General features: G+C 33.9%; 1 protein-coding gene across 1 annotated transcript in view; it reads left to right on the forward strand.

Annotated features, from left to right (window-relative positions):
• LOC115878205 (protein yellow-like) overlaps positions 1-22,043 on the forward strand; it is a 40,856-nt gene extending 18,813 nt beyond the window's left edge. The window contains exon 2 of the mRNA XM_030894621.1: positions 20,705-22,043. Coding sequence (XP_030750481.1) covers positions 20,705-21,690 — 986 coding nt within the window. The 3' untranslated portion in view covers positions 21,691-22,043. The remainder of the gene's footprint in view (positions 1-20,704) is intronic.

Raw genomic sequence — 22,043 nt, forward strand, 5'->3', positions numbered from 1 at the left:
TTAGCTAAAGGAATATCTAAAATTTCCGATACGATAGATTATTCTTACGTATACACGTATTCCAAGATTTACAAATAGCGGTAGAGATTAAGTTTCCCTAATATATAAAGAATTTATTAGCGGCTCCCAAAATAAAACAAGAGATAGATAGCAGTATACTTTTAATAATTCTTTAGTTTCTTTTATTATCAATCATGGCCTACTAATAAATATGATCTTTTAATAAAAACTTTTAAATATTGCAGTAAATAGTGAAAATAAATATAGAGTGATTTATATTTTTGAGAAGCTTATGGCAAGACAGATCATATGATTTATAAATATACAGGGTGTTCCATTTAAAAAAACATAACTTTAGTTCATATTTTCAAAAATATTTTTTTGGTAGAAAAACAGACTAAGGCACTGTATTCTACGTAAAAAGTTCTACAATAAACAGTTTTCACCTTCTCGATAGCTTTAACAATAACGGAGATACAGGAGGTGTCCCAAATTGCAAATTTTTCAAAAAGACCCTGTAGCTCGGAAACGAAGAGGGCTATGAAAATTTTGTTTACGGCATCTTCCGTTTGACAAAAAAGTGAGACAGGTTTGTGCAAACCGCACCCTTCTATCTTCACTAATAACGGAGATACCGTATGATTTCAACCAAAATGGGACACCCTGTACAAAGATCATCGATATACAGGGTGTAAAGTCCTGTAGACGAAAAAAATCTGAAAGTGATTGCTTTGAATAGGGATACGAGTATTAGGCCGAAATTAAATACTCCCAACCAATGGGCACCTACCCCAGCATCTTTCAGGCAGACATCTACGCTATCGAAAGCTGCGTACAACTTATCTTATAGAATATAGAATGAATAATCACTGCGACCTTAAAGATCTATTGTGCCCCCCTTCCTTGAGTCATCACACAATCTATAACCCATCATACCCCTGTTGTAAAGGGGACAGGGTATTTCGCATCCTCCTCCTCTTCACAGTCGAGGAGCTTGCCTCCGGCTGAGGAACCCGTGAGGTGGAGGCTGGAGAATCTGTCTCCATTTTCTCCACCTCTTTAACTTGGTCTCTCCTTAGACCTGATACCGGTGTTGTCCCGTATCTATAATAGAGGATATGTCCCTCTTTCTCTATTGCCTCCTTGGACTTGAGGTCATTTCCTATTGTGAGGACCTGACCATGACCCTCCTCCCTCGAGTTGATGACTCGCCAACTCGATGTCCTTACATTGAAGTTCTGACCTTCGTGGAGCAGTGGGAGGTATCTCCGTGCTTCTGCTCCGCTAAGACCTCAGAGGATCGTCTAGCCCGCCTGGTTGACCCAGGCCGGGTAGACGAAACGGTAGCTTATGTCGCTTATTGGGTCTAGAGGTAGGCTCCCGACCCTTGCTGGAGAAGGTGGTAGCTTGTGTGCCACTTGTGGAGGATGATCGCAAGCAAGTGTCAGCCGCCCCTCCTGTAGTTTCCTTTGGATTTGGTCCCTTGAAACTTTCATTTGTAATGTTCCCAGTGTCGCTAGGGGGGCACAACTTATCTTAGATAGGAACTATCAGAAACAATAAATAGGCACCTTTTCTGATAGTCAAGCAACATTAAGAGCGATAAACTCAGTAACCATCCATTTGAAGTTGGTCAAAGAATGCCTAGAGAAGCTGAACAAATTAGGCAAAGAAAATAAAGTCCTCCTACTTTAGGTAGGTCCCCACCAAGGAATAGAAGACAATGAAAAAGCAAACAATCTAGCTAGCAAAGGAGCGAACACTCCACTAACTGACCCAGAATAATTGTTCTGCTTTTCCAAATGCGAACCAACTTAAAGCGGAAGACTCCATTTGTAACCTGGAATGCTCCAACGGTCTAAGGCACTCGAAGATATTTCTCCTGTAAAACTGGATTACCTCTGCATCAATTTGAGTTTCTAGCTCATAGGTGATAAGAGGATCAATAGTCTCTTGAAGCATATGAACATACAGATCACCTGTCAACTTTCCTTCAATAAATAAAGAACCAATAATGACATTTCCAAGAATACTAACTCAAACATTAACTTTTTGGGGATATTGTGTATGTCCTTCTCGAAAAATATGCGGGTTTTCGTCACTCCAATATCGAAAATTTTGTTTGTTAACATTTCCATTTAGAAAAATTGAACATTCCACCACAACTTTGCCACCAAATCTAGCACATATCTATGACTTACTTCACGATTTTCATTTCTTTCATTGGAAACCAATGCCGTTCTTCGTGCGTACTTTCCAATCTCTCCATAAATTACCAATCAACCAAACCAATTATGCAAGATTAAACATCAACAAAAAAAGTCGTTTACCGCATATAGGGCTCTCTCCAGTAAGTATGATTTCAGAGCTTTGCGAAATGCGGGAAAGATCATGCTTTCCCGCATTTTGCAAAAAAATGTACAGTATTGAGCCTTTAACTAGTTCTGAGCTCGGGGTTGGCAGATAAAGATCGTGATCCGCATTCCTAAGTGGATAGTTGTGAGGTGGTCTTTCGGGAATAGCAGATACTATGTGTTTGCGGATTAAGTAAACGAATTCAAAAATGAATAAAGAAGAAGAGTCAGTATTTTGAAATTTTTAAAGAAATTCTTGCGGTGAGTTCTACTGTTCAGTCCCAATAAATATCGACTGCTCTCTTTTGAAGTGTGAAAATACGATCAAATTTTGTCGCGCAACAAGTACCCCAGAATGGAAGAGCATAACGAAGATGCGACTCAAAAAGGGCATAATATAATAGACTATTCTAGAGGTTTAAGTTCCTTAGAAACTGATCTTAGCGCAAAACAGGCAGCGCTTAGTTTCTTCGATAATAATAAATAAAACACCTTCCATGTGCCTCCAACCATCTCATACCTCCCATACCTGTTATTAGTATTTAGTATACCATCAGTATATCACAGAGGTTTATTAAAATACAATCTTAACCATAAAATTATATTGAAAAACAATTCGGTATAATAGTTGATGTTAAAACCCACACTTTTTGAGAATACTAATTCAATTTGCACAAAGAACGTAAAGAAGATTTATAACAACAACTTTATTTAATGATCGCATCGACTGAATGTTAATGGTTCTGCAACAAATAGGAATTGTTCTATGGAGTTACGATTTGAATTTAATAGGACTGTTTCCTTGCCAATTACCACGTTGAGGTTAATTTTATTTTTAAAATAAGGCTATGTGCATCATAGGTTGAGGTACACCTTCCAAGAATACGGTGTTTTTCGCGAAGATACCCTTGAAATAAATAAATAATTGTTTTGTTGCTCAGAGTAAAAAGTATAAGAGTTACAATTATTTTACTTTTTTTGAATGTCAAATTTTGAATAAAAAGATTAAGCAAGGATTATTTATTCACCATTATAGTAGTGATGGGCATTACGATTCTTTTTAGTGAATCGAATCACACGATTCAATTTCTCATATTGAATCGACTCTTACGATTCGTTCATTTGAACGAACCACATGCCCAATTAACGTTTCATAAAAACAAGAATCGTAACTGGCACTACCGGCGATAATTTGGCCGGACAATTACTTAAGGGACCAGAAAAATAAATATACAGTTCTTTCATTTGTTTTTCAACACTTCCTGACACTAACGTAATTGGAATGATTATTTTACCAATAATATTAAATTATTAATCCAATTAAAATATACTATTTTTTAAAGACTTTTTAATACCAATTTAATCTTTTTAGAGCCATATTTTAATTCCGATTTAATAATCATAATAAATAGTATATAATAACGCATGATCCAGTTAGCTTGGAAATGAACATCGATGACATTCCTTATATAATTTTACATATAAATGACAGCGATCTTCATTTTATAACCATCTCTGACGCCGTTTTTTTTATCATATTGAGCAGAGGCCAACAATATTTATTTGGAATTGCATAGAAATACGATTTCGTCTTTTAGTCCGACATTTAATGGTTTATAGTCGGTAATATTTTTTAACAAAAATATTACAGATACTCCCGTACTCAGCACAGTGTAAATAAGTTTTTTTCTTGTAAATAACTTTCTTATCGTTTGCATTTTATGTCTATGATGTTTGTTTAGGGTTTTTCTTCAAGTCTAAATATTGGTGCCTGATTTTATGCCTATATCACCGCCGCGCCGCTCCGTAGAAACGAACGATCGCATTGTGATCCGATTCAATTCTCCCGATTCTTTTTTACGGCTCATAGTTCAAATCTTATGGATCCGTGCTGCTCACGATTCAATTGAACGAACCGTATTGCAAGCAATGAATCGAATCTCACGACTCTTTGAACGAACGATCGCATTGTGATTCGATTCAATTTTCACGACTCTTTTTTACGGCTCATCGTTCAAATCTTAAGGATCCGTTCTGGCAAATATTCAATTGAACGAAGCGTATTGTAAACAATGAATCAATTCTCACGACTCTTTGAACCAACGATCGCATTGTGATCCGATTCAATTCTCACGATTCTTTTTTACGGCTCATAGTTCAAATCTTATGGATCCATGCTGATCACGATTCAATTGAACGAACCGTATTGCAAGCAATGAATCGAATCTCACGACTCTTTGAACCAACGATCGCATTGTGATCCGATTCAATTCTCACGATTCTTTTTTACGGCTCATAGTTCAAATCTTATGGATCCATGCTGATCACGATTCAATTGAACGAACCGTATTGCAAGCAATGAATCGAATCTCACAACTCTTTGAACGAACGATCGCATTGTGATTCGATTCAATTTTCACGACACTTTTTTACGGCTCATCGTTCAAATGTTATGGATCCATGCGGACCACGATTCAAGTGAACGAACCGTATTTCAAGCAATGAATCGAATCTCACGATTCTTTGAACGAACGATCGCATTGTGATTCGATTCAATTTTCACGACTCTTTTTACGGCTCATCTTTCAAATGCTATGGATCCATGCGGACCACGATTCAATTGAACAAACCGTGTTGCAAGCAATGAATCGAATCTCACGATTCTTTGAACGAACGATCGCATTGTGATTCGATTCAATTTTCACGACTCTTTTTTACGGCTCATCGTTCAAATGTTATGGATCCATTCTGACCACGATTCAATTGAACGAACCATATTGTAAGCAATGAATCAATTCTCACGACTCTTTGAACGAACGATCGCATTGTGATGCGATTCAATTTTCACGACTCTTTTTTACGGCTCATCGTTCAAATGTTATGGATCCATTCTGACCACGATTCAATTGAACGAACCATATTGTAAGCAATGCATCAATTCTCACGACTCTTTGAACCAACGATCGCATTGTGATTCGATTCAATTTTCACGACTCTTTTTTACGGCTCATCGTTCAAATGTTATGGATCTATGCTGACCACGATTCAATTGAACGAACCGTATTCCAAGCAATGAATCGAATCTCACGATTCATTTTTAATACTCGTTCAAATGAACGACTCACTCAATCTTTGCCCAGCTCTAATAGAAGGTAATGAAGTCCGAGCTAGAAAAGGAGCGAACACTGCACTAACTGGACCAGAACCGTTCTGCTTCCCAAGTGGAAGCCAATTTAAGCCGGAACTCAAGAATCTGGAAGACTCCATCCGTAACCTGGAATGGGAATCCTCCAACCCCCAGTTTAAGACACTCGAAGATATTTCTCAGAACTTACGACCGAGAAAAATCAAAGATTTTCCTTGATTAAATAAGAATAATCTTCAGATTGCCAACAGGGGTTGTTAACACCTCAGTAGATTGATACTGAGAAACAACGGCGAATGCAGATTTTGTGAGGAAAATGAGGATACACCAGAAAACCTCATCACTGAGTGTGCCGAGACAACCATTTGTGCCACAAGTATCACTAGAAAGCGCCAAAAATAAATAAAAAATTGACATAAAGCACTTTTTTCTTTTATTACTTTTTTAATAAAGCAAAATATAACAAAAAAATAAATTATTTTTTTACTATTAAAAAAATACATAAACAGTCAACCATTTATATTAATATATTTTGTTATGCATGCACATAACCACATACAAACGATTAGTTATAGTTTATAGAAATAAAAATAGTCAAACACATGACGCGATATTACGAGTTTTTAAAAATTAGACATAGGTAGCAAAGTTTTAAAAATAATTTTCAATAAAATTCATATTTTCAAATTCAATAAATTGACAAATATAGTATATTAATATTAATAATAACACTAAAACAAAAATACAAAAATGACAGATGATGATTTAGGTAAATAAAAAAACATTTTTTATTACTCTGAAGTAATAAAATTGAGCAACCTAGATAAATTCAAGTTTTTAGCGTCATTAACGTTTGTCATGGTTGTTGTTCGCAACTACTAATTTTTAAAACCAATATTTTCAACAAAATCATCCGTCAATATTAATATTAAACATGAAATCAAAGTGCAAATGATATTAACAAGTTATATATTTAGGCATGGTATAATTTATCATATTTTCGCACATTTTTCAATGTGAACTTGAAAGATCCAATTATATAATTCATATCAAATAAACTTTTAGTCACGTGATGATTTTTTACACTTTTACATATTTTCTTTCAAAATATTTTAGGAAACAAAAATACATTAATTATAAATATATAAACAGTTATTATTTACATCAACAAAACTCACCTCCCTTAAGAGTCATAAAGGGCCATTACTACCGCTTTTCCGTTCAAAATATTCTAATAAAGTCGCGATGAGTTTTTTTACGGCTATTAAGCTATCTTGTGCACTTCGCACTAAAAGAGGTTCTAAAAAAACAATGTTTGACTGCAAGGTCTGCTAGTATAAACATTTTTAAGAATAATGACAGATAACAATGTCAGAGAATAAATAAATAAATGTGGCAGCTTGACATTTTTTACAGCAGAGCTACCACCGAAATCCCCAGAGGGAAATTTAAATTCCAGTTAGTCAGCCCGGCGCCGAATATGTCCATGGCTGGCAACGATGAAATTAAAAATCGCGTTCTTGATTACGTATCTAAAAATTTAATTTAATTAGTCGTGGGCAAAGATTGAACGAATCGTTCACTTGAGTATTAAAAATGAATCGTGAGATTCAATTCACCACTTACGAGTAGAATACTGTAGAAAAGTTCATTTTTACTGAAATTACTAAAAAGAACTTCTTTCCGAGAATTTTTAATTAACAAACCAACATTTTTATTTTTAAATATGAACCTCATCAGGTTCAACAAAACATATTTTTAGAGCTTATTCAACAAATATGTAGTAGCAATAGGATATTTTTGATGAGCAAGAATCAAAAATATACCTTCTTCCGGTTATCTACCTTTGGTGCCATTAATCAAAGTATTGGTCACTATTTCTTAGTAGTAGAAATTATGATGCAACCCACACAATATCTTAAAGTCTGAAATACTATTATTCTCATGTATGCAGTATTGTTTGTTGGATTAATAATAAAAAAATTAAATTAAATTAAAAATACGATTTGGACATCTTTTAACCAGCCAGGACAAGATAAACATTAGACGATCAAATCTATTTTTCCAAAACTTCTTCATTAAAAATTAATAGTTTGATCACAGCCATAGCACTCTAAAAGAAATTTAAAATGCATTTTTTTTTAATTTATATACCAATCAGTTTATAACGTTCTTCGCTGCCTTCTGATTTTGTCCAGAGGTTTTCGTCTATTCCTCTTGTTCTGATGTCCCCGTCTATTCCTTCTCTCCAACTCCGTCTAGATCTCCCTCTCTTTCGTTTGCCTTGTGGTGTCCGATTGAGTATTTTCTTCGTTGATTCTGCTCTCTTCCACCCTTTGTACATGCCCGTACCACCTGAGTTGGTTAATTATGATGTCTTCTGATATTCTGTGTTTAACGCCCATGAATTCTTTCATTTCTTACTCTATCCAGTTTCGATTTCCCGGCCGCGCGCCTCCAAAAGTCCATTTCTATAGCTTCGAGCAACTTAAGGTTTCTTTCTTTCAAAGGCCATACTTCACTACCATAACTAATGATGCTTTTAACTATGCTGTTATAAATTTTGTGTTTGTTTTGTTTTGATACGGTCTTATCCCATAAAATACAGAGTTGTCTAATTGCTTGTCTTCCCTGGTTGTTTTTGCCACTTAATTTCTTCATCAAGGCTACCATCGTTGGTAATGTGCATGCCAAGATATTTATATTTTTCGCAGTGTTTTATCTCTTGCTGTTGCTGTTCTAGAATTAAGTTCTGTTGTTCGCCGCCGATACACATATATTCCGTCTTCTTTAGGTTTACCTCCAGTTCCCACTTGTTATACTCTTCAATTAGTTTGCGGGTCATATATTCCAGATCCTCGTAGTCTTGAGCCAGTAATATTTGATCATCAGCGAAACAAAGAGTGTAAAGTATCGAGTCGTTTAGTGGTATCCCCATCTGTTCGCACAGGTTCTCCACGTTTTCAGAGCAGAAAAAATAAAAGTTATAAATAAAGTTGGACAATTTGATACTGAACATAATGTTAAAAGTTTAAAAATTCCGATTACTTTCGAAAATTTAAAAAAACGAATATTCGCAATTGCCTTTTATTTTGTTATGAACTCTATTTGAGAAGATAAAACAAAATAACACACAAAATATCAATTAAACAAAAAAAAACTTCAAAGATCTTGATGTAGTACCGATTAATTTATTAAATATCCTTATAATTTTCATTGCGCAATAATACTTCTCGATCTACGCTTTATCTGCAAGAACGACTTGCGGTACCACCCAATGATTTATGTCCGTCCGTGGTTCTCACTTGGGTTCACTCTCAATTTCATAATTAGATTTCAATGCGAAGTACTGAAAAAACGATCGCATCGAATACCAAGCAGTACATTACGTAAGTACTATTAAAAACCCGTTTTTGTGTGTGTCTATCAACCAAGGAGGCTGTGTTTAAAGTTATCTCCGCTGTCAAAATTAACATAAATATTTCGAATTATGTCAAAACTAATTTTCTGGTCAAAAATGTATGTTTTTGTGTCGGCGTATACAGGGTGGATAATATGAAAAGTAGCAATCGGGAATAACTTTTAAGGTGCGTCCACATTGCTCGCGAGCAGACCGAACGAACACGTGAAACACGAAAAACATGGCAAACAGTCGAAGCGGGATGTTCGCGGCGCTCGCCTCGCTCACTGTACTCCACGTGCTTACGACCACATAAAATACCTGTTTCGACTGCTGTTTGTTTAGTTTGGTTTCATTTAGAGAATTCGGTATTTACTGCAGTATGATGATACTACTATGATTTTTCTTTTTTTTTTTGTTCAGAATTACAAATATTTGTATTTTGTTCTTGAATTAATAATATTAAATATACCTTTAATAAAATATAGCTCTATATTCATTTTGCCTACTGATCTTAATCTTATCTTTGAGACCTTTATTTATATTTTTGGCATACGCTTGTTATTTTTTTTTTAAATGCTTTGCTTGGAAGCTTTGAATAAATAACCCAAACTGGTATGTGAGTCTCCAGTTGCAAGGAGTCTTAATGTTATGGTCAATCTTTATTTAACTCTTTCTTTAACCGGAATACACATTAGTAAAAGTTGTATTTTTTCTTTCTATACAGGGGCCAACTAAGTTAATAAGTCTTTCAAAATCAGTAGCGAACATGCAATAAAAATTATTAAAAACGTTCTGTCTGTTTGTAAATCGCGTAGATGTTTACTTTCACTGTGCTGGGATCTACTTTTGAAATTATTAGACATCCAACACCGCTTTTTTTCTCTTTGTCTCCTTCGTTTTGCAATAATGATCGCACGAGCAGCCGCTATTAAAAATACTTCGGCATCATCCATGTCCGGACAGCACGAACGTAAGCACTACATTACAATGTGGACGCCGTTACTTGCGAGACGAAAGATCTTGAGGAACACGACAAACAGGAAGCGCAAGCAACGCATGCATAATCAGAAGCAAGAGCGCGAGCAGGATCACGAGCAATGTAGACGCACCTTTAGAAACAAAATATATATACAATATAGGGTGTCTCAAATTCGAGGCCAAGTTTCGTAATTTTATGTCAAATAAATTGACGTTTTTATAATTACAAAATTCCGAATACTTCCGATGATATTCGGAGAAAACCGAAATATTGTTTTTATTTTTTTCTGGCTTTTACCATGCAATTTACCACGTTTCATTTTTGAACTGGACGCGCGTTTTGCTAAACATGTTAGCATCAACAGCAGATGATTCAAACTAGTTTTAATCATCTGCTGACGATAGTAACATACTTAGTATTGATCTAGTTTTAATCATCTGCTGATGATACTAACATAGTTAGCAAAACGCGCGTTCAGTACAAAAATAAAGTCTGGCAGATTTATCTCTGAAAAAAAATTCTGTATATTTCTCTACCGAAAAAGAAATTTCAAATACAAAAAAAAGTTTTGTTTAATGCGATGTTATAAAAGAAAGTTCCATTAATAAACAAAAACGTTATGATTGTATTAATAAAATCAATATTTAAAAGCCGTTCTTTGTTTACTTTTTGTCTGAGGCCTGTACACTCTGTACAGGGTGGGTCAAATTGGACGCTTTTAAAGGAAAACACCCTTTTCTATAGGAGATAGATAAAAGCTAATATCGCTGTTTGAGCTCAATTTTCATCAAAGCATGTTGGTGAAAACCGCACATCTATATCTGTTACCGTTTCCGAGTTACGGGGTGTTTATCAAAAATGTGCATTTTTAACAAATCGCTGTAACTTTTTTGCTATAGAAAATTTTGTATTTCTATGAAAACATTTCCAAAGCACCTTTTTATGCAAAATTTAATGATTTAAGTTTTTTTTGTAAAATTAATAATTTAAGAGTTATCAACAGAAAAATTGATTTTTTTATTTGGGACACACTTTATATTTTTAATTAACTGAAAAGAACTTAAAATTGTCTTTGCAAAAATATAGCACACTTGATATTTTGTTATAATCCCGTTCGAAATACAGAATTTTTAAAAGTTCGCCACTTTTAACTAGTAGGCTTTGGACCTCTTATTGATGATATGCCCCTAATGGAACTCGAAAACATATTTTTCCAGCAAGACGAGGCACCGCCTTAGAACGCTGAAGTTATCAGCAATTTTTAAGAATAATTGAATAGATAACAAAGATCCCAGCCGTTGGCCGTCGAGGCCGCCGGACTTAGTGCCTATAGGTTTAAAAAATCCTATGGATATCTGTGGATATCTTTGCAGAAGAATAAAGGTTTTCATTTTTAAATTGCCCGTATAATTTAGACGAGAATTAGAAATACTTAGCAGTTATGAGAGGGTATCTTTCACCCCCACTGTGTTAATGAATTCTGCAGGAAATGTTCAAAAACGGCCCCGTCTGTCCATAACAGAAGACGGTCGATATGTCGAACACCTGTAGCAAAATCTCATGTCTTTGTTTGCTATTTATTTTTATTGTCATATTGTTATTAGATATAGATTAAATGTGTTGATGTTGGTTAAATATAGTTTAAGTTGTTATAAAATTCTGCATCTCTTATTGCAAATACCGTATGATCGAGAAAAAACGGCGTCAGCGATTGCTATGGAATGAAGATCGCTGTCATTTCATATGTAAATTTATATGGGAAATGTCATCGATGTTCATTTCCCAGCCAACTAGACGCCGTTTTTTTTCGATCATACGGTACTATTTTCGTTTTAATTGATGCTCACAGCTAGAATTTTTTTGCATTACAGCCGGCGTCGTTCAAAGCCGACTTATTTAAAGTGGGCGAATTTTTATAAAGTCTATATCTCGAAGAGGAATCGCTGCTATATTTTTGGAACGGTAATTTTCAATTATTTTCAATAAATTAAAAATATACAGGGTGTCCCAAATAAATGAATTATAAATAAAAAAATAAATTCTACGTAAAACGGTGCTTTGGAAATGTTTTCATAAAAATAAAAAATTTTCCATAGCAAAAAAGTTACAGCGATTTGTTAAAAATGCACATTTTTTGAAAAACACCCCGTAACTCCGAAACGGTAACAGATGTCGATATGCGGTTTTCACCATCATATTTTTTTTACAAAAGTTGAGCCCCAGACACTGATATTATTTTTCGTCTATCTCCTATAGAAAAGGGTGTTTGGCTTTAAAAGCGTTGATTTGGCCCACCCTATACAATAACATTTATTTTTTACAAAAAAATTAAAATTATTTTTTGATTTCTACTATTAATATTAATTGTAAAATTGATTTATAAAACTATTTATAAGCAAATATAACAAAATCAATAGAACTACTAAGGGCAGGACGTTGACACCTTTGTAATCTCTGTAACAAAAAATTCATAGATACATTTTTATCTTTCAACACGTCTTATTACACACATGTCATATCTAAACCAAAGTTCTTGATGTTAAATAAATAAATAGGTAAACGGAAAACATATCTAATAAGTCAGCTGATATGGCGTCTTGTACAGTTATTTATTTTCGGTTCAAGGAGTCATTGTAAGCAATGAATTTTTTGAAACACTTTATACCTTATAATACTGCTGTCGAGTATCTATCACAGCCAATGACATCGAAATAAATTATTTACTTTTTAATACTTTATTTAGAGGTCATTGATCGCAGCTAGGGTTCAGCACCGGGAAATCCCGGTATCGAAAGTACCGGGAATTCCCGGTCCTTTTGAGACATCAAAGAACCGGGTCTCAAAATTATTAATTTCCGGTTCTTTCGGTACTTTCGGGACTCGGTAATAATAATTAAAAATATATTTTTGGTTACGTGCGTTTATTTAAACTTAACCTAACTTTGAATTTAAAACTTTGAAATTGTTTTGTTTACTATGAATTTTAAAACTAGGGGCTAAAAGTGCTTATTTCCAGTGCTTTATTGTTCAGCGTCTGCCAGTGGGTTTAGGGCAACAAGCAACAAATTCTCTTAGAAGGGCTAAGTCGTCATCTGCTGTAAACCTGAGCCTCTTTATAGGCTCTTTAATATTGGAAGAGGTGGAATCCATATTTTGGGCCATATTTATTTAATTAAAACTAATCCCAGCTACTTAAATATTAAATTACCTAATAAAACTAAAATAATAATTCAAAACAATTCAAACATAACCTAAAATAAAAGATCTCGCCGGCCGGTCCCGCTTGTCAAATACCCGCACATGCCCATTTAAGCAATTTTTAAACGTTATTTAGTAATAGCGCTTGGTGTAATTGATCCGCAAATTATGTCAGGCGGTAACGTTATTAGCGTTAAAAATTGACTCGCGCATATCGTAACCATGATAAGGTACGCCTAAATACTGCATGACGCTATTCGGTTTTCCGATATTTCTCTAATAACTGTGCCGGTCAGGCGCTGTGCACAATTTTAGAGGCCATAAGTGGGCGTGCTATGTGCGCAAACTAGTAACCTAACTAGTACCCGATTCCGAAAATTGGAACCACGAAAAACAATAAAGAAAAAACAAAGTTTATAATCTGTGGTATTAGTTATATTTTTTGTGTTATGTTTTTATAGGCATTTGCATCTTTAATTGTAAATATAAATTTTTTTTTTCTAATTTAGTTAAGTTGGTTTCGAGGTTTGTTGATGTTATTTGATGTAATTTTGAAGCTACCTATGTGTTTTATTTTTTTTTCGCTTGTGTTCATTATTTGTGTTCATGTTTACTTTCTCATGACTTAATAATTTGTTATTATCGAAATCAAACTCTTCTAAATAAGTAATGATGTTATTTCTTATCGTTCTTGCTTCTTTTCTCTTTTGATGTTCCTATAATATTTAATAGATTATGCATTTTTAATTCAATATTTTTGGGCTTTTGTCTCAAATTCAATTAAGTTGGTTTATGTTGTTTGATGTGAAATTTAAGTTACCTATGCTTTTTTCTTTACTTATGTTCATGTTAATTTTTTCATGACTGATTACTTAATAATTTGATAATATTTTTTATCTCAATGTTGTATCCATTTTACTTTGAAAAACCATCCCTTGCTTTCTGATTGATGAACTGCACCACCATTGAACAAAAATTAGTCAGTACCGAAAAAACCGGGAAATCCCGGTTCCTAAGAGGCGCGGTACCGAAATTCCCGGTTCCGAAAAACAGCTCCCGTTCCGGAAACTCTAATCGCAGCATTTTTGGTGGTGTTATTTTTTTAATTAAAGTTTATTTAAATAAATCGGTGTCCTAAAATTACCCGTATAGGGGGCCAGGGGGGGGGCGAAGGCCCCTCCGCCCCTATGCGCTTAGCGCCTCTGGCGCCCTTTGAAAAAAAAATAGACAAAACTAAATTTAACGCAAAAACAAACGGTGCCCTACCGTGCCCTTAGATAAAAAAAAATGGCGTATATATTTCTCACATTTTATTTTTGTTTTTTAATGTTTACTCATATTTAATAATTTAAATCTCTAATGAAGTAGGCGTATACGTACGAAAGTTTTCATATAAGTTTGCAACTACGCTACCGCTAGACCATTGCCTATAAATAAAAATACAACGGCTACACATTGTGATCTGAATAGAATGACAAGTGGCGTTGCGCCGGCGCCGAAGCAGTCGCGATGGAAATAAATTCGGGGAATCACCGACCGAAATATAATCGATTATAATGAAGTGCTGAATAAAATTAATATATTATCCAATCACTTGCAAAAGGTTAATATCAACTTATGTACAGCTGCTCATATGATTACTGCGGTAACTAAAGATCTCAAATCATTAAGAAGTGAAAAATATTTTGAAAATTTTAAAAGAACAGGCTACTATTTTGGCAAATAAATGCAATACGTCAACATCATTTTCCACAAAAAGACAAAGAAGAATAAAAAAATTTCATGATGATTACCTACATCAAAATTCTGAAGATAATTTCAAGATAACAGTGTTTTATGGTACTTTAGACATTTTAACTGGTACTCTAGAGAATCGGTTTGAAGACTTCCTTAATATATGCCAAAAATTTAATTGTTTATTGGATATGGACGTCAATGATGACAATTTAAAATGTCTTATGAATCTACAGATATTGTACCAAGCGGATGTTAAACCTTCTTTAGTTGAGGAATATAAACCTTTTTGCAGTTTATTAGAAGAAATTAATGCTGATGATAACAAACTTGCACTGACGAATATTTATCATTTTTAATTTCCAATGAACTTCAAGTCTTCATATCCATCTTTATGTGCATTACTGAGGATTATTTACACTATATCCACCAACAGTGCTGGTGCAGAACGACCTTTCAGTAGATTAGGAAGAATTAATAATTACCAGAGGTGCACTAGCACACAAGATAGAACCAATTATTTATCATTTCTCAGTATTGAAGCAGACACAGCCCAGGATCTAAATATAGACGAAATAATTGATTCTTTTAAATCGGTTAAAACAAGACGCTTTCATCTTTGAAATAACTGTTTTGTATACTAACTTTTTTAATAAACAAATTTATAATTAAAAAAAATAAAAGAATTCATGTAGTCTTATTATTTAAAAAAAGTTTGTAATTTATTTGATCCTTCATTGATCATTGCGCCACTTAAGGTCTTCGCCCCCTCCGCCCTTTTACCCACGACACGCTACTGCTCTACGTAAGAAGCTCAATTTTGGCATACAGGTTGATTCTAGGGTGTAGAGGTTCGATAAGAAGGGAATTTTTGAAATTCCACTTCCAAGAGGGTGAAACCACCCCTCAAATATTACAATATTTTTTATTTAAAAAACGGTCAAGTTTCCGAAAAAACGTATATTTTATTTTGTTTTTTTACATATTTTAAGATTTTTAAAAATGTATACAGGGTGTTTCGAAAAATCTGGTCATTGATTAATCACGATCCTGCTTAAAGCGCTTGAGGTAAAAAGCTGATTTTTGGAAAACAGATTGACTTTAGGGTGTAGAGGTTCAATAAAAAGGGATTTTTCTAAACTCGAATTCTAAGGGGGTGAAACTATCCCTCAAATGTTAAAATATTTTTTATTTAGAAACCGCTTAGTTTTTCGGAAAAACTCTTAAACACGTATATTTTATTTTGTTGTTTTACATATTTTAAGATTTTTTATAAATTTATACAAGGTGTTTCATAAAATATGACCATTGAGTAATCACGATTCTACTTAAACTGCTTGACGTTTTAAACTGATTTTTGGCAAACGGATTGACTGTGGGGTGTAGAGGTTCGATAAGGAGGGGTTTCTCAAATTTCAAATTCCAAGAGGGTGAAAACGCCCCTCAAATATTACAATATTTGTTATTTAAAAAACCATTAGTCTTTCGGGAAAACGCTTGGACAAGCATAATTTATTTGGTTTTTTTACATATTTTGAAATTTTTTAAAAAAATCATACAGGGTGTTCCAAATAGTTGGGTAATTTCTTAACCACGATTCTCCTTAAACTGCTTGACGTAAAAAGCTTAATTTTTGCAAACGGATTTTTCGAAAATCAAATTCCAACGAGATGAAACTAGAAACTACCTCTCAAATCTTACCAAGTTATATAATAATATCGCCATATTGTTTTTTCTCATGCTGACATAAATGTGAGAAAATGTTATCCAGTTTGTATGTTAATGGAAATTCTTGCTTTGCTTTAACATCACCATTACGAATGATTAATTCGACGCGAACGAAGTCGTTGGTACACGCTAGTTTTTTATAAAGTTGAAGGAATATGAAGGTTTTCTAAAGCTCCGTTGAAGAAATTCGCTGGGAAATCAGTGTTTTAACCTGTAGCTCTGGAGAAATCTGTTCTGTTCTTTTGAGGACGCGTTGTTGTATAAAAAAGGATAATTTTTACTATAGCAATAAATTCACGAGAAATTTCATATATTGATAATCCAATCGAAGAAGATTTTTCTTTCTTCTCAAGCAGTATTAACCTTAATTCTGCGTTCGAGTACCATGCGTGACACAATTAAGCCCAAACGAAATGTGGTACTCACTCAAACCACTTAACCCACACAGTGAGACGGTACGGTACCGTATACCGTTCGTTTAGATACGTTTGACGATCTGATATATCGGTTGCAGGACCTAGAAATGCATACGAAATGGAAACTGGAGCATGCATACTTACCAGATTATTTAATGATTTAAAAAGAGTAGCTTTCGTTTAATATGGAAAGAAAAATGTTAGATGAAGTATCGTGATTAGTGAAATTGAACTAGTTATTTATGTTAAGTACTGGCTGATCCGTTGACCTATGCAAATTTGTACAGTATCTGCCAAAAAAGTCTGCAGCAAATGGGATTCAGATTGTTTAAATTTGAAAAAGATCGTGAAACTTCTTACTAACAGCTATTACATTGACGGATTTGAAGAATATACAGGGTGTTTCAAAACAAATGCGAAAAACTTCAGGGGTTGATTCCTTGTTCAAAATAAAGGCTAGTTTGCTTTATAAACATTGGGTCAAAAGTCAACCATTAGGGAGATATTGTAATACAAAGATGGCGGAAAAATAATGTTTTTATTTTTTATCTTGAAAACGAAAAGCGATAGACTAATGAAATTTTATGGAAGCATTACTGTTATGAAAACACACTTTCTGGTAATTTTTTCACTTTTTTAAAATAAGTGGAAAGGGTTGAAATAAACTACCCCTATAATTCTTGTTAACGAAATTTAAAGAAAAATCTTATCAAACACATACAAAATTAATTTGGATAGTTTAGTTTATTTAGGAACTTTTTTATCTCTTGTGTTTTTTTGATAAAACTCACCGATTTGAAATTAAAAAATAAAATGTAAAGCATTACATGTCAGGACAAAAAACATTTTTAAATAAAGAATCAAGTGAGCTGCTGTAATTTTTTTAGGAAAAAATCTAGTTGGCCGCTGTCACTTTTTAGGATGTTTCTAATATTATTTTATCTGACATTACTCTACTGCATTACGTTATTATCTTACGATCAATTCCGAAGCCTTTTTTCTTTATGTGAAAATGTTTTTTTGTCCTGACAGGCAATGCTTTACATTTTATTTTTTAATTTCAAATCGGTGAGTTTTATCAAAAAAACAGAAGAGATTAAAAAGTTTCTAAACAAACTAAACTATCGAAATTAGTTTTTTGCATGTGTTTGATAAGATTTTTCTTTAAATTTCGTTAATAAGAATGATAGGGGTAGTTTATTTCAACCCCTTCCACTCATTTTAAAAAAATGAAAAAAATTACCGGAATGTATGTTTTCATAACAGTAATGCTTCCATAAAATGTCATTAGTCTATCTCTTTTAGTTTTCAAGATAAAAAATAAAAACATTATTTTTCCGCCATCTTTGTACCGCGATATCTCCCTAATGGTTGACTTTTGACCCAACGTTTATAAAGCAAACTACCCTTTATTTTTAGCGAGGAACCACCCCCTGAAGTTTTTCGCATTTGTTTTGAAACACCCTGAATATATATCATGTATATTACGCTAAATAGTCGAATTCGGGCAATGCCCGAGAAAAATACGCAAATCTAGTTTTGAGCAAGGAATATTTCTCAAACCTCGCCCCAACCCAAACCTCTAACAAATTTTATTCGATTATTTTTTTTGCTTATAGTGTGATCCGATTGCATTGGTTTCACTGTTTTTGGTTGGATTGGTTTAGTTATGTGGCGAATTGGTTAGCGTGGTTATTTGGAGGGTGTTAATTCATGAGTTGGTTTTTTGAGTTTGGGAAATATTCCTTGCTCAAAACTAAATTTGCGTTTTTTTTTTTCGGGCATTGCCCGAATTCGACTATTGACGTAACATATATATTTTATATTTTTTTTTTATTTTTTATTAAAAACGATAGTTCTCTACATCTATATCTCTGACTACTACCACAGATTATACAGATTATAAACTTTGTTTTTTCTTTATTGTTTTTCGTGGTTCCAATTTTCGGAATCGGGCACTAGTTAGATTACTAGTTTGCGCACATAGCAAGCCCACTTATGGCCTCTAAAATCAGAGAAGAACAAACGTTTGTTCTTCTCTGCTAAAATTGTGCACACAGCGCCTGACCGGCACAGTTATTAGAGAGATATCGGAAAACCGAATAGCGTCATGCAGTATTTACGCGTACCTTATCATGGTTACGATATGCGCGAGTCAATTTTTAACGCAACACCCGCTAATAACGTTACCGCCTGACGTAATTTGCGGATCAATTACACCAAGCGCTATTTCTAAATAACATTTAAAAATTGCTTAAATGGGTATGTGCAGGTATTTGACAACCGGGGCCGGCCGACGAGATCTTTTATTTTAGGTTATGTTTGAATTGTTTTGAATTATTTCTTTAGTTTTATTAGGTAATTTGATATTTAAGTAGCTGGGATTAGTTTTAATTAAATAAATATGGCTCAAAATATGGATTCCAACTCTTCGAATATTAAAGAACCTATAAAGAGGCTTAGGTTTACAGCAGATGACGACTTAGCCCTTCTAAGAGAATTTGTTGCTTGTTGCCCTAAACCCACTGGCAGAATTGAACAATAAAGCACTGGAAATAAGCACTTTAGCCCTTTAGTTTTAAAATACCTAGTAAACAAAACAATTTCAAAGTTTTAAATTCAAAGTTAGGTTAAGTTTAAATAGCGGACGCGACGCGAACAGAATTATTTCCGATCCGATAACTATAAATGAAGAGAGTTAATACCACCTCACGTAAAGGAAATAACACCTGACCTTATTAACGTCCATGCACGCTATTCGGTTTAGCGATATCTCTCTATTACGCTGTTTATTGTTATTTTACGCGAGTTTATTTTTGCGCACAGGAAATTTTACTCGTTTGCACATCGTCATAAAAAACAATTTTCGTACCACGAATTAGGGACAAGATTTTTATCTGTATACTTATAGGATACCTAATCTGTGCTACTACTAACTGCTACTCCAACAATTTGTTTTGTGTGGTCTGTTTTTGTTTAAATGTTTTGTTCATATTCATGTTGGGGATTTATTTTTAAATTAATGTTAATAGTTAGACAAACCAGTAAACTAAGGAATATGTATTTTTTTGCATAATCAAAATTGTCACTCTAAATTTTACACGGCCAAATTGTCACTCTAATCGCTGTCTTTTTTAGACATAGTTGTTCACTTCATTATTCGAATTCTCAGAATGTTGTTAACAAAAGTTTCATCTTAAAATAATATTTTAATCAATCACAATTGTTTATCTCCATCATTTACCGGATTAATAATACAGAAATTACAGCTCAATTACAAACAATTCATTATTTATAGTGATTTACAGTAATTTTATTAAATTATACGAATATTCTCGTTGATTATTGGTTTGAAATAAAATGACAGCGTCCTCCAATGAAAATGCGAGTTACTAACTCTAAATTCTAATTAGTTATTAGTAATAATCAGAGATACAGATTTAGTAGTATTTTTATAGTATATAGTATATTGGTTTAATGGCCACACCTGTCCGGCCGGGTAATAGAATTATCGTTTTTTTAATAAAAATAAAAAAAAACATTATAAAATTATAAAGCTAAAATAGTATATGGTTTTATATTAACTCTAATTTCTTTGATATATGACAATTCCAAGATTGTTCTTTTTTCTTTCATTTAATTAAGAACAATCTTCAAATCATAATGTATTTTTTATTCCTAATACTGAAACAATAATAATGAAAATTTTTGACTATTAACTAATCTATTTTTTTATTTCCTTTCCAGGCATCATCGTTTATTCGGTCAAGCAGAACCGCTCCTGGAAGATCCGCCATTCCCAATCCATGCACGCCGACCCCAACGCAGTCTTCTTCAAAGTCAACGGCGTAGGAATCAACGCACCCCTCAACCTCGCCAGCATAGCCCTGGGCCCCAAACTAAGCACAAACGGAGACAGAGTCGTCATCAATGAAGACCGAGAAGTGTTCTACACTCCCATTTCATCTCTGCACATTTATTCCATCAACACCAGTGTTCTCAAGAACGACCATTTTGCTATGGACGATGGAGAGTACCAGGGACAGGTAACAGATCATGGATTGAAAGCATCCCAAACTGTCGGTATGGTAATGGATAATGAAGGGGTTTTGTACTATAGTTTACTAGGTAGTAATAGTATAGCTAGGTGGGATATTCACACACCTTTCCAGACAGGACAGAAGATTATAGCTAAAGATGAAAGGTACCTGGAATGGCCTAATTCCTTTGCTCTGGATAAAGAAGGAAACCTTACTATACTAGTCAACAGACTTGAGAGATTCATTTATGATAAACTTGATTTAAAAGAACCAAACTTCAGATTGATTGCATCAAACGTCGGAGGAATGAACTACCTCTATGACGATTCATATTCATACAACAACCAGGCAGAATCAAGCAGCACGAGTAGTACGACAGAATCTGAAGAACTGAAACCTATCAACACAGGTTTAGATCAAGACCCTTACTTATCTCCTCAACCTGAACCTGAACCAAGTGCAAATTCTGAAGAGGAACATTCTTCTGAACCTTCACCAGAACCCGAACCATCGGCAGAGCCTGAGCCTTCACCTGAACCATCAGGTTCTGAAGCGTCATCGTCAACTGCTCACTCCACTACAGTTTCAGAAAATGGTTCTACTAGACCTCTGACTGCTTCTTCAGCTGATAGAACGACAAGCGGTGTGATCTTTGGTGTTGTTGCTACAATAACGATATTTTATGGACTTTAAAAGAGAGAGACTGTGTTGTGATAAGGTAGTGACGTTTCTTTTGTTGTAGAAAGTATTTGTAAATATGAAATATTCCTTTAAGTTTAATGTAGTGAACTAGTTGTAACTCTTATTAATACCGTACGTATCTTATGTCCTGTTTAATGTTTCTGACTACAAAAACATCTCAAATTTTGGGCGGAAATAATAGATGATAGTTTTACCAAAAAATTCAACACTTGCTCTAGTCATTTATGTTTTTAAATGCAGAATTGTTTATCCGTCCGCTCTTTTATAAATATATACATATTTCTATTAACCATAATTTTAAACAAAATTGTATATTTTAAGCCTGTTGTACTTATTAAATAATA

The sequence above is a fragment of the Sitophilus oryzae genome, unplaced genomic scaffold (genome assembly GCF_002938485.1).
Source record: "Sitophilus oryzae breed Bouriz unplaced genomic scaffold, Soryzae_2.0 scaffold_1502_pilon_pilon, whole genome shotgun sequence".
NCBI classification, from domain to species: Eukaryota; Metazoa; Arthropoda; class Insecta; order Coleoptera; family Curculionidae; genus Sitophilus; species Sitophilus oryzae.